This window comes from Musca vetustissima, unplaced genomic scaffold (assembly GCF_032173495.1).
Source record: "Musca vetustissima isolate MV318-11 ecotype Yass unplaced genomic scaffold, APGP_CSIRO_Mvet_v1 utg2750, whole genome shotgun sequence".
NCBI classification, from domain to species: domain Eukaryota; kingdom Metazoa; phylum Arthropoda; class Insecta; order Diptera; family Muscidae; genus Musca; species Musca vetustissima.
The window spans coordinates 375,334-389,777 of NW_026884925.1; the positions used below are offsets into that span (position 1 = coordinate 375,334).

Here is a 14,444-nt window from a genome sequence, read left to right on the forward strand (position 1 = left end):
AGCGATAATGGCTCTGGGATTCGATTCCAGCTGGGTTGCTATGTCCGGACTGGCGCGCACGATAACTTGCACAGGGGCAGGCGTCTTCCAAACTTGGAAGTTGAAAAAATCAATCGATTTTTTTACTATCATGCGATTTGAACAACACTTTGAGCATCGAAATAGGTTTACGAAACCTGAAGTTGAAGTTTGTTAATCCGCGGAAATATTTTCTAGATCAGGTTGAAAGATGAAGCCTATCGGTTTTCTTATTCCGATATTTTACACAGGAAAGCCAGAATTACAATTAAAACATATACCTTATATTAAGAGAATGAGAATCTGATTTTGCCCGAACTTTGTACCACTTTAAATATATAACATTTATTTGATGTATATACGTCCATATATATATATCTATAATTTTATAACTGATAAACCACTATTTATTAAACTATAACTATTATTAAATAGACACTGCAGATAACGCCGACAGATATATTCTAAATAGTTCAAAAAAATACCAAAACTATATAATCCTTACCTGGAATAACAATTTCCGGTTCCGCAAATCCATTTTCAATTTCAAAATCAGCTGGGAATGTTTCATTCAATTCCTTCTCCATGTGATGTTTCATCAATTTCAAATCCTAATACCAACGATAGAAACATTATCTCAGAATAGAAAAAAAAACGAAAAATAAGCAGGACACATAGGTGATATGTGGTACGATTTGGGTTTTACATACAACTTGTCATCGATTATTGCAATCTGTTCAGACATATTTATTTGTTTTTCAATTGTACACAACCTGAAGTTCGACGGGCGAAAGAAAATTCACTTTAGTTCGTCTTTTTGTATTTTGCCGATTCAGTCAGTCAGTCAGTCAGCCACCCATCCATCCATCCGTCTGTATTAAGTTATAAATGTAATTGATTGTAATCTTGGCAGCGATTGTTACCAATTACTTCAACGGAAGACGTTGTCGCTGTTATCCATGCAGAAGCAGTCTTGGTGCCAGTCTGTCTTCATTAATGTTGTACTCAATGAATTATGTTGCTTGTGTGTGTGTGTGCTTGGGATACATCGAAGTTTGCGGGTGGGGAATGCCCTTGTTTGTTAAGCATTTTAAATTAAAATAAAGGTAATTCAAAATCAATGCAAATAAATTGAATCCAACAAGACCTTCGTGCCCTTAATCCAAATATCTACCGACAGAGATGTGAACGAAATCAATCAAAACAAATAATTTGCATGTGTTTCGCAGCAATCCGTTGTATCGGCTCCCAGCCACCACCCCACGCATTCGTGTGTGAGTGTGTATACATACGCCTGTCAAACAAGGAGATGGATGCGAAATTTCATAAGCTTATTTATATATGCATATGTATGTCTGTTATCAGCGGATACATTGGCGTATACCTGAGGACATTGGGGGTAACAGTATACACCAGCTCTTAGTATTAACTTAATCTCTTCAAATTACTTTCAAATGCGGCATGTGTCTCAATGATTTTGTCATACACCGGAGAAAAAGGAGATGCTACCCGGTTTTAGATGAACATTTGGAAAAATCTATGATAATTGGAAATGTGTGATGGTATGTACGTGCTATTTATTTGGATCGGATAATGTCTATATTGTCTATTGGCACCCGTAGCAATTTTTTCGAGTGTATTCCATTCACCTTGCACCTTGCATGTCCTTGGAACACTTACCGCTTCAGAAATTAAACGGTCGCATATAATGCGTGTAAACTCATTACGCCATACACGCACCAGATTCCGCAATGTTTTAAAATAATTCGAGTGTATCAGCAGCATGCCGGCAAAGATGCGTGAGAGATCCTTTAAATTGAATATGTAATGGAACTTCGATGGTGTGGGAGGCAGTTCGGCAATAACAATCTGAAACGAAAATGGGGCAAAAGAGCAAACCGAGAGGAAAATATTTTGTCAATAGTGGTAAGCAGGCGACAAATCGAAGGAAAAGTTTTTGTTTGGTAAATATTGACGAAAATTGCTAATGAAGGGGAAATAATCCTGTCAGAAGGATGTGCCATTAGATATGTTCCACTTGGAAAGCAAAATGTTTCGAAAAGTATTTAATGACCTATGACCTTAAATGTGGTAGTGAGAAATCACTGGGGCTGGAAAGTGACAATGTGTCAAAGTTCGTAGCGTCATGTACGGAACGGATGTTGATCAGGATTGTTGTCAGCCACCACATTTCTTAGGTTAATATGCTAAATGTCAGGTTGGCATTTTGGTGTGGCCGTCACCGTTGTAGGATAACTGTCAAAAGTTTATTGAATAACACAATCAGCAATTGTTTAAGAGCTATGGACACATCACACTAACTTCCGTCATACGGTCAATAGACGTGTATATATGAGTGTGTGTACGTCAAAAATGCAAACTCTTAGCCAACATTACTAATAGGAATTTATACATCAATACCAATAAATAGTGAGATAGAGAGTATGCCCACAAGGCTCCAATATGGATTGAGAAACATTTTCAGGACTGTGAATTATGCAGATGCAGACGCACATACACACACATGGTTATTCCTTTTGACTGCAAATTATATTCAATACCATCCGCTCCTATATTGTACGAATGTTAATGTGTGTGTGTGTGCAATTGTATGACATTTATAATGCTCATAAAGACAGTTTGCATCTTTATGGGGTGTTGTAGCATTAATGGTATGTGCTAAACACTGGACTGTATGGGGAATTTCAATTTTATTCTTATAACTCATTCTCACTGCTTTCGAAGTCGTTGTACACTGCATTAATAATGCCAACGACAAACCGCATAAAGAATGGCATCCAGTTGAAATAGAATACAGTGGAACGGGAGTTCAAATGATCGGCCTAACTAAAACTAACGCTTGGAAATGGGTATTACAAGGCGATGTTACGTACGGATTTTATTACATAGGGACTGCTGAAAAAGGACTAAACTATTTTGTATAGGTTTTTAGGGATTGCAATTATGAAATTTTTCTATGGCATTATTTTACACCGAAATAATCAGCAGTGTTATATGCTGTCGCATATGGTAGATGTGCTAACATATTTATTGGGGATTGCTGATTATAATATTGATATATCGGCGAACATATTTGAGTTCAGTTTGCATTGCGTTCTAGATGTAGGCCACCATTCCATGTTATTTTTTCGTTTAATGTCCATTAAATATTAGTATTCATAACTGACGAAAAACTAATTTCATCTTGCCAAATCGATCGATATTTGTTATTTAACTTTTTCGATTCTGAATATTTAAGTTTCAAATTAAACGTTTAATTGAATTACTATTATTTGGTACATCGAACTTAATTCCGACTGTGTACTGTCATTGATATGGAAAAAACAAACATTGAAAAATATATTCTCAATAATAATTTAAACAAAAAATAACGTATTCACTATTCAGTGTAAATACCAATTGAAGAATTGAAGGCACAAAAGACGGGGAGGCGGTGGAGATGAAGGAAGACGAAGTAAAATAAATGTTACCGACTACCATAATATTTCAGTGACAAGAATTGCTTAAAGTACCATAAACTAATATTTCACAAGGTATTCAATTGAACGACCACAATAGCTTCTTCGTTGAGTACTTGTGGCCATGTTCCATAAATGCATCCACTCATTTCCTCTTTTCTTGTGGAACGCATTCAAGCGTAAATTTATTAGGGATTTTCCCCTCCACGCCGTCCGCTCCGTTCCTTGGCCAACGTACTTAAGATGTCACTCGAAGCAAACGGAAGTAAAAAAGAAACTGTTATTTTGGTTTTCCTTTCTGACTATGTTCAATATAATCGAATCTTCTTGACCACAATTACAAAGGATCCACCTAAAGAAAGGTTGCTGCAGCAACTACAACAATAACATGTGATGCATCAAGCTCTGCCAACAACAACAAATGAGGTTTCTCCCGGGACAACGGTATTCATGACTGCAGCTGAATTGTAGTGTGGAACACTGAACAGTCCAGAGGCTATGTACACTGGTGATGATGTCGATGTAAGTATTTGTGTGCGAACCCATATCTTCAGCTACAACTCGATACTGTTCTGTTAGATTTATTGTCGTTCTCAACCCAGCCAGTATAGTTCGGCAGCTCTGGCTCAGTATGGGAGGAGGAGGAACAAACGTTTTTCCGTTGAATGGCTTTTGAATAATTTTCGATTGTAAAATAAACGATTTGGCAAAGATTATGAAAAATTGATGTGATTTGCATATGTAAATCGCTTGCCATAAATTTTCTACTCACAACATCGTCACAAATTATTTACACAATTTTTCTTTGAATGAATGTTTGCTACTGCGGAGGCAAGCACAGTCGTTGGGCCAAGACTACGATGGCTGCTACCAACTTACCTTGAACAATCTCAAAGTCATTTGAACAATGATGTCAGCAATTGGCAGAAATTTACTCTCGAACGAACTGCTATACTGCAGGTGGCCTCTGAATATTGAGGTGTAGATCTGTTGCAGGGACTCGTCGTTTGGAAAGACAATATTGTAGACCGAAAACATTGATATAAATCGGGGATCAACTTCATTGCGTCCCCCGCCAGCGCATCCCATGGCCGCATAGAAGGATATATCTTTGAATTTTTTCCATGACAGATCCTTTTCCCGGTCGTACATGCCACCGCGTTCGAAGAAAAGCTTAAGGAGAGCAATGGGTTGTTGTGTTCCGTATCTGAAAAATTTAGAAAATACAATTGAATATATGAGTAATTGTGAAGTACATAAAACAACGTCAAATATAAATATGTCCGTCAGTCACTCAGCTATTTAAAAAATATTAGCAAAATGGCATTTCATGTTGTACATCGAAATGTCGGCTTTCGGCCCTAATTTTTTTGGTTGGATTAAAAATATAATATGGATGAGAGCAATAAAACAAGTTTAAGTTCTAGTAATAGTTTGTTTATGTCATACACTTTGTCCTCATAATATTTGGTTGTGATTTCTATGTTCTATTGTATCGGAAGTAATGTTATTTGATTTTTAAACATCGTTTGAATACACCTCAATCACCGGCATAGACATTTGTTATTACATCTTCAAACTACTCCACTCTACCCTGCACCATTGAAGACATGATAACGATATTTTGCACCTACCATTCATATGTACTCCGCGTTCAACATTCATGTCGAAGATGTAACTTATGGTCGATGTTCGTACTTACTCATCAACTTGCGGCATATTCATGTCATCAATAAAACATGCAATCTTCTTTCCCATCGGTGGGCCGAATGTGTCTTTTGTGCGCTTCTCAACAGCTGCCTCCAATGTGCGCTGCACATCGATGGATGAAGTCCTCGATGAAAAATTAATATTCAATAAAATCTGTGGAAGGAGATAAAAGGAAACAATATTTTCGTCATCATTGCCAGGCATTAATGTTTGCACAAGGGGTAGCATTGCAGGTAAGTGTATAGCTTAAGTATTGTATGAGTGGCTGGACTGATTAATTATTATCGGTGAATTCGAGACAAATGTAATTAACAAACATTACAAAATATAGACTTAGGTCTGCAAACAAAACAAAACAAGTTAGAACCTCGTCGTGTCCGACCAGATCCAACATTGTATAGCTGTCACGAGGTGAATATTTTTGGATTAAACCATGGAAAATCACTGTCAGGTTAAAATATGTTTATGAAATCTTCAAAATACCGAAAAGTTCTGGTACCGATATATTGGGAGGAAGGGGTGATTCGGCTCGAACGATTTTAAACCCAATTGTAACCCGAACTTTCTAACTAGAGGTTAAACAAGGGAAAAAGCGTTAAGTTCGGCCGGGTCGAACTTTGGATACCCTCCACCATAGGTATACTGACAGTGGACCATAATGTGAACCATGTTCCAGAAATTTTTGATTTCATCCAACCTGTGCCTATCTTATTATTTCTTCCAAACTTAGTTCAGGTTCGAAGATGTGGACTCCTTCTGATACCTCCCACACAGGGACTAGGCCTAAATGCGGTTTATAGTTCATGTATTTCGATATCCTCCGCAGGTTAAATGATTACGACAGACTCTTAGAACCAAACCCAAAACCCGGAACAAATTAGATAAATATTTTAGTATAAAAAAGGGAGTTATATGGGGACTACTCCAAAAAGGGGACGAATATAAATAATTTTTGGTAGGGAGATTTGTTACCATATACGACTACTAAATACAATATTGCAGCGAATTCGGTTGAAAAACGCGCTCAAGAAGTCCAAAATACCGAATGGGAGCGAATATGGGAGCTATGCCTAAACGTGGACCGATCCCATCTTCGAACTTGACCTGCCTGCAGACAAAAGACAACCCTATGCAAAATTTCAGCACCCTATCTCAATTCCTTCAGAAGATAGCGTGATTACAACAAGCGAACGGACGGACATGGCTAGATCGTCTTAGAATTTTACCCTGATCAAGAATATATATACTTTAGAGGGTCGGAAATTAATATTTCGATGTGTTACAAACGGAATGACAAAATTAATATACCCTCCATACTATGGTGGAGGGTATAAAAATGTGTCCCAAGTAGCCAACAAATCGAGATATTCCAATCATTGAGGCTTCAGTGGGTAATCTTAAAATCTCATAAAATTAAACATTTTGGGGAGTGTTACTAAAAAATCAATCGAGCGTATATAGTCAGATTCATGTAATAGGCTTGGATACACAATTCTGTAGTAATACTCACATTGACATCCTTGTTGAGACTTCTCAGGTACTGTGATATAATAGCCGTTTTCGATGTACCAGCTTCACCAACCAATAACACGGGTCGTTTTATCTTCCAAATATATAAAAACAAAAACAATCTTAATAATTGGTAGGAAACAACACTCGTTATTAGACCATGCAGACTGCACGCCTCTAACAATACTCGACTGTTGTTTTTTGTCGCAAACAAACAAACTTACATCACTATTCAAAGCCAACGTGTGCACCGTTCGTGTGCTGTCAACTGTTGGCACCAAAATTTCACTGAATTTCATTTGTGGGTCGTGCTTGTACTCTGGCACTACCCACTCCCATGCCATCCAACAGTTGTTCTCGCGGCAATAGAAATATTCGTATAAGGTCGTTTTGCTCGTGGGTAGCTGTCCCCCCGACGCTGGCTTATCTTTGGAATCCTGTACACAGGGAAAGCCGGAGATGCGCTTTAAAAACTCATCAAAGACTGTCTGATCATGTTCAATTAAACAGGCACCCAATGACGAATAAATGCATTGAATAAATCCGCACTCCAGTGCATCCGTATCGTAGGCCACCGGTGCTGGTGCTCCAAATGCCAAATCATCCTGCTTTTCGAATGGTGGCAGCAGAGCATCGTACATGTTGCAGAACTGTACAACCATATTCAATTCCGTTTGCATGATTACTGTTTTCAGGGGATTACCTTGCGATGTGCCATCCAGGCCTTCGTGAATGAAAGCAATCGCTGGTGTTATGATTTTTTCAAACATATCCTAAAAGAGGGGGGAGCAGAGTAGTACTTGTATCTATGATATGTTTTGTTGATAACATATCATAGATACAATTGGGTTGCACTCACATTCAGAAGTTCTCTTTGAGACTCGGGTCTGGTTAAGACCCACCTTTGCCAATAGGGGCTGTAGCGCAAATTCTTGGGATCAACATATACCATTCCGGCACGAGAAACAGTTGCGGGAGAAGCGTAATTTAAATTGCCAACCTGTTGAAAATATAAAATACCGAAATACCTAAGTATCGTGTGCAATTTGGGTGTTGTCGTGGATGCTTAATTTTAAGTTGAAATACGATTTAATCATGTGGTCGATTGCATTTGTACATATGCTAATTGGGCATACAATACAAATCTACACATATATATTTAATATTAATTCGATTTGGGGTTTCCTCATCTCCCTGTAATCGTTATACGTATAGCATTCGCAATGTTGTGTTTATCATATTTATTTACTTTTCTCTGTGTATTTATGCCAACTCTTTTCCATAATTCTTGATTACACAATTTGGTGTTCAATGGATGGAGGTAACGTACCAAAGGTTTGATCGATTAAATTCTACTATTTTCCAATCTGATAGCATTCATCTTAATTCAATGCAGAAGGAACTGTCGTACATTGTAAGCAGATATCTGTCAAAAAGTGAAGAATCTCGCTTACCCATTATTAATGTAGTCATCTCTGTTCGTAACAATCATTGCCGGGACACATGCCGACAAAGCGCAGTTGGTGAAAACTACTCCACCAATTCTCACTGTTGGTGAGAGGCCCGGTCGTGGAATGAGTGATATAGATTTCACATTATTTACTTTGTCTAAAATGTCACACAATACTGGCAAGAATGTGAGGGAGTGTGTGTGTGTTTATTTTTTGTTTTCTGGCGTTTATGGTACTGTTGGCTGGTCTTGAAACTAAACCTGCTGCAGTTTAATGTTGCTAGTATACCTATCCTCCTGAGATAAAAATCTCCCTGCCAGTACACAAACAAAAACTAAACTCCCTATAATATTGAGTGTTTCCTCCTCTTCTACACCAAAATGGGAGGCACGGTTGTTTGTTTAGCTTCACTCACCTGTGATGCTTGGGTGCATCATTACCTTTCGTTGGCCCCTTCTCACTAACTCACCTCGAACAACAGAGCGCAGTAGTTTTCCAATCTAATACGTTCGCCATTTGCTAATGTCAGCAGCTTATTATCATCCATAACCGAGTTCATGTTTTCAATCCATAGCGCATCAACGTCTCCGTCAAAACAGACATAACGGCGTTCCTGTGGGAATGTGCATTAAACTGATTGTATTAGTTACAGTTTTTTTGTTGTGTTTGTATGGGTGTTTGCTGTAGCATGTTGCCGTCTTTCCCATGCAGTGCCCCATCATCTCATTTGGAGCGTTGTTGTTTCAGAACCACGCCATGAAGTGGTTCATGAAGAATCATAACAACGCCACCCGGCCAACATCCAACATCATAGTTTCGTTGCAAATGTATTAGTATTATGTGATATCGTATAGAGGGGTATGTGTCTAGATGTGTGTGCGACTGTGCGCGACTTTAATCATACTTATGTAAGCCGTGATATGGCAATGCTGATTATGGATGGGAAATGCTCTTAACTTTTATGTTGCAATTCTAAAAAAGGAGATGTAATTTCGGAGGATTTTTAAGCCCGTTGATGATGATGTAAACCTCTGAATAGGAAAACAGAAACGTCTATTAACTTTTTTGTGAAAGAAAAAGAACTACCGTGGTCGACCAACTCATATGAATACTCTTATTGATGTAATTAATAAGTAAATCAAGGAGAAATCGACGAATTATTTCGATGCTGTGTATACGTGAATACGTTATGGAATTTACATGAAGCCATAGAGGCATTTCACAATCTTTTTAGGCTACATTTCCTTATGAGGTCCTTAGGGTTATCAGACCAGTTATTAAATCAAAACATTACATTTATCTAATTAAATTAAGATATTTGCTGCATACTCCACCTTTGCATAACCACGCAAGCATTCAACAATAAAATCCGCTCTTCCTTGCATCATTAGGAAATGATGCAACATAAACCGAAGGAAATGGAATCATTAAAAAGTCACTTTGCATGCAGGAACATCTCATTTAGCGACTACGTCCGTGGGCCACAGACTCATTGGTTATCCTTCCCTTTCCCAGCTGGAATATCAAAACGTTGCACGACGATACATGCATGCCACACTATGACGCAGAACCGCGGGAGGGATACACAAACTTGTGATTTTGCATCAATATTATTACAGAGATGCATTTGTGACTTTGTAATTGGCACTGACGTTGGTTGCTGCCATTGCAAACGTGAGCTTTGTCAGGATAGGAACACTAATCGGAAAAGGAGATTGTGGCGTTGCATCTGCAACACAGGCGCACACATTGCACCCTCATATGAAAACATACTCGCCGCTTCATGTTGTACGGTTGCGAATGAGAGATGCAAAACTCATTCCCCGCTGCCTCCCGCTCCCGCATTGGTTGCCTGCAGGGATTAAGTCAAGTTGCCATCTCAATGACACCACAGGTTTTGCCGTTTGTGTAAGCTTAAAAATTAGATAATATGCAAAATACTAGAGGATCTCACATTTCTGCCACGCGTTGATTTTCTCTGGCTGTTGACAACAAGGCTGTTGCATGAATTTGTTATTGGTGTCGGCAATGATGACCTTTTCACGTTACATACTTAGCAAACTGTTTTGACATTTATTTGCTTTGATTTTATTAAGCAAAATTGTTTAAGCATTGCAGACTTCGACAATTTTGATCAACACATAAATGGAAAGTGAAAAGAAATGCGTTGGTGTGAATTATTTTTATGAAACTAAAGATGTTTAAAATTTCGTATTCCATCTTCGTTCCATATATTGTTCTACTGTGAATCGTATGATGTTGGGCTGGTCCACACAGTTTCTATTTTTTCTACTTGTATATGTTTATGGGTCGTTGGTTGCATGTATTCGAATGAAATGATTTCATCGTATTCGTCTTATTTTAACTTTTTTACCTTTTGAAGCATTTCAATACATTATCATGATGGATGTCTGGTTTCGAATATCATGGGCGAAATCGGGTGTATATTTCTCTAACAATCCAATACTTACGTCACGTTCTATTGGTTTATTCATCTCTCGGAAAATATTCGAAAACAAGCCATCCAACCAATCACGTGTATCCGGGTCCAGGTATCCGTATAATTCAATTACGGAACATGCCTGTAATTAAATCGAGGGGAAAAACACAAAATGCAATGAATTGTTTTTTATTGACATCCTTGTAAATGTCATTTAATTAACACCCTTCCCTGTTTGCACGTTCCCGCACGAATGCAAATTGAAATGTGTCACTAAAAATATTTGAAACGCATTTCAAAATGCAAACCACACACATTAAAAAAAACGAAAATACAGGGAAATGTAAAAGGTTTAGTTGTTTCATTTAATGGTCGATATAAATACACTATTTGTATGTTGCCGGTTAGTTTGATTTGCAGACATCAGTAGCTAGATTTTGTGAAATCAACCAAAGCCAAAACATTGATGAATAGTCTATAGTATACCTAAATTGGGACCGTCCGATTTCACAACAGCAGATGAAGTATTTGGTGTTAGCTATCATATGGGAAATACTAAATTTTAGTGGAAGAAGTGTGAGTCGGTCTTAACGACATATATTTTAGTATCCGTTAAAAATAATTGCCATTAACGGTTTTCAGCTAGCCACGTATATACATTAATTATATAATATGAAAATTCAAATTAGTTGAATCATTAAGGATTTCATTTAAATGTCAATCGCTCATCAATTATGTTAAATGCATTGTGACTTCTGACAACTAATTTGTCTGTGCTGTAATTATGATCTAAATGAAATGGGTTTTTGTGAAAATATCGTCATTAGTGGTCAATAAAATATGACATTGTATTAAGATATTATACATAAGTGATTTTGTGATATTAAAGTCTATTAGATAAATTAACAAACTGCGAAACGCGTCGCATAGTGGTCCGTAGGTTCTTCTCCTTGACTCGAAAGAGTATAAATAACTCACTTATATTTTTTTTTATATCTAGACAATATATATCATACGAGTGGGGAAATCATCAAATCAAAAATAAAAAAAAAATACATTCGATATATGTTTGTTAATATTAGTCCAGAGTTGGAGTCCATGTATGTTTGGTCAACTGCGATACCGATTCTGCAGCCCTGGAAGTAACATATACTCATATTTATGTTTTAGCGCAACGCGTAGAAATCGTAAAAATTCACCCTTTCCTGTCAAACTCATTATGAAAGCAATGCAAAAAGGGACAACGAAAGGAAACCATCTCACCATGTCATGATTGTTACTTACCTTCGGGTTAAGTGTAATGCATTTTGTTGGCAGACCCATGTAGGTTTGAGCCTTAATTAGAGTATTTATGACAACCGTTTTGCCGCCACCTGTTGGACCAACAATCATGGTCGAGTGTCGGGTCATCATCGTTTCGTACATTTGAACTACTTTATCCTCCTGAACGAGACAGCAAAGTGGTACGACATGCAATGTAAAAAAATTGGAAAGGACTCATTAGTACTAAGAATAAAAAGTAGTGTTATGGTAAATAGAATGGACTGACAGATAAACGAAATTTGTAGGAACCATTGGTCGAAAAGTCATAACAAGGAAAATGCTGTGATAAGTGTGTGTGTGTGTAGCAAAAAAGTACAAGAATCTATTGTCAATGCTTGTCAATCCACAATCTGCCTTCTTTGATAATTACAAGTGTTATGTAGCAAAACTAAAGCAATTAACATAAAAGGATATGGGGATGGCAATGACAACCAAGTCAAAGGCAAAAACTTGTAATGGCCAAGGATCAAGTACCAAAGGTATTTGCTGTTCTTCTGCTTGTACGTGTGTATGTTCACAAATAAAAAACTCACCATTGATCAAATCTGCTTTGATGTGGAAATCTTACTTAAAGAATCCTGTATTGAAAGACTAAAATATAAAACCATTATCCTGATACATTTAAATCTAGACAGAGCTACATACATATGTGCCAGTCCATTATCTATAGTAAATAATGGATTAAAACGATAGATTATTAAGTATAAATTTATGTTTGCCATACGAATCCCAAACGGCATAATACCAAAAAACATATTTCGATTTTTGAAACTACATATATTATGGAGCAGGCCATACGGTGTTAATTCAGGCACTATGTTTTTCTACAATCTTTAATGCGTCAAAATGTCTACGCCTGTTAGGTTGCACGAGAAATAGCCATCAAGGTATTTTTCTTTCTTTTGTCTTGTCATTTCGTACCGTCCTTGATGTGGGTGTTTTGTTTATCCCCTCAAAATCATTGTTAAGTGTCAGGGATAATAATGGCAAAATTATGACATTGTTGTTGGCAACGTTTGCACAGTGTCGAAAAATTACAGTCTCTTTACGAGATATTCATATTAATCAAAAATAAAATCAGGTGTTTAAAGTCATAATTACAAGTACGTCACGGAGGATGATGACGTGCACAGACCATTTTTTTAATTATAACGACAGTATCTAAAGTCTCGAACACAATTCTGTCCTTTATTTAGTATAGCTTACAACGACTTTCGCTTACAACGACTATCGCTAATAACGAATATCGTTTATAGCGACCAATTTGGCCGCCCCCTTGGTTGCCGTTATTAACGTTTCCGACTGCAGTTAGTCTTTCAATTTTATACTGAATATACTTTGCAATTTGATTCTACTGTTCGAAGGTTCGTACAGTATATAACGCAATGTTGTGTGTAAAGTAAAATTACTTGTTCGAAACAGATGAAAAAAACATTGCAAAAATATATATGTATGTGTAGTGGTGTTTTGGTACTGCTGCAAACAAACAAGAACACAAACAAGCCAAGATCGAAACTATGTAGAAAAACATTGCTATTTTCAATGCCGGAAGCTTGCTTAGAAATATTTTCGTATACATAGAAAAGTGTTTCATACTTCTGCAGTCATTGTTATGAACAGTCATTGTGATGTCCATCCTGAAAAGGACAAGTAAAAAGAAACGAAAAGGCGTTCTTGAAAGAAAATATTCAGGAAGCAAGAAAATTGAATCCGTTCAAGAATTTTCCGTTCCTACACTAATGGATATTTCACTTTGAATTGAACGAAATAGCACAAGTAAAATGCATAGTTTTTCTTTCAATGCCTCGAAAATAGTTTTTCCTCGTCTAAAACGGCTGAATATGATGTGGAGGATGAATCATATTCACGCACCGTCGTATGTTAAAATATCCATTTGATTTATTTTGACATAACTTGTTACTGTTCTAGTCCATACAAAGTGAAACAACTGAAAAAAGGGAAAACATACCTGGTCCGCCAGAAGAATATAGCCGTCATTTACCAGACATTGGCGTACGGCGGCATTGAAATCTGGGTAACCCACACGAGGACACTCAATGCCCGGAAACAAATCCTATGGGAAACATTATATTAAATATGTGATAGTTTTATTTTCGGAAAGTTCTGGCAAGTCAGTTATGCATTCACATATATTATGGCTTACCTTAATGAGTCCCAAAAATAATGGCACATCTTCAAAAACAAATTTCGGAAAGTTCATATCACGCAGCACTCGCATTAGTACCACCGCCTCGGGCAAATCATCTGATTGGCGTTTCATAACACCCGCCATACGAAGCACAGAATTTAATGAGCGCAGTCCCCAGTCATAGTGGCACTGCTTCGACAGCTGTTCCTGAGCCAGGGCATATAGAACAGTCATCTTTTTGGCTAAAACCTTTAAAAAGAGTTAAAAATTAACAGCGACGACACTAAAACAGAACGACCAATAACATAGATGTGGGGTATATTCAAAATTTGTCTTTTTTGTAAGAGGGATGTATGAAATTATTT

The 14,444-nt window shown here is 37.2% G+C and overlaps 1 protein-coding gene across 1 annotated transcript in view; it reads right to left on the reverse strand.

Moving 5' to 3' along the window:
* LOC133332015 (dynein axonemal heavy chain 10) overlaps positions 1-14,444 on the reverse strand; it is an 87,710-nt gene that overhangs the window by 23,624 nt on the left and 49,642 nt on the right. The window contains exons 26-37 of the mRNA XM_061540399.1: positions 14,095-14,328; positions 13,900-14,004; positions 11,892-12,050; positions 10,639-10,749; positions 8,637-8,780; positions 7,576-7,716; positions 6,941-7,489; positions 6,718-6,810; positions 5,200-5,360; positions 4,377-4,704; positions 1,699-1,887; positions 524-629 (exon numbers count right to left, since the gene is read on the reverse strand). Coding sequence (XP_061396383.1) covers positions 524-629; positions 1,699-1,887; positions 4,377-4,704; positions 5,200-5,360; positions 6,718-6,810; positions 6,941-7,489; positions 7,576-7,716; positions 8,637-8,780; positions 10,639-10,749; positions 11,892-12,050; positions 13,900-14,004; positions 14,095-14,328 — 2,320 coding nt within the window. The remainder of the gene's footprint in view (positions 1-523; positions 630-1,698; positions 1,888-4,376; positions 4,705-5,199; positions 5,361-6,717; positions 6,811-6,940; positions 7,490-7,575; positions 7,717-8,636; positions 8,781-10,638; positions 10,750-11,891; positions 12,051-13,899; positions 14,005-14,094; positions 14,329-14,444) is intronic.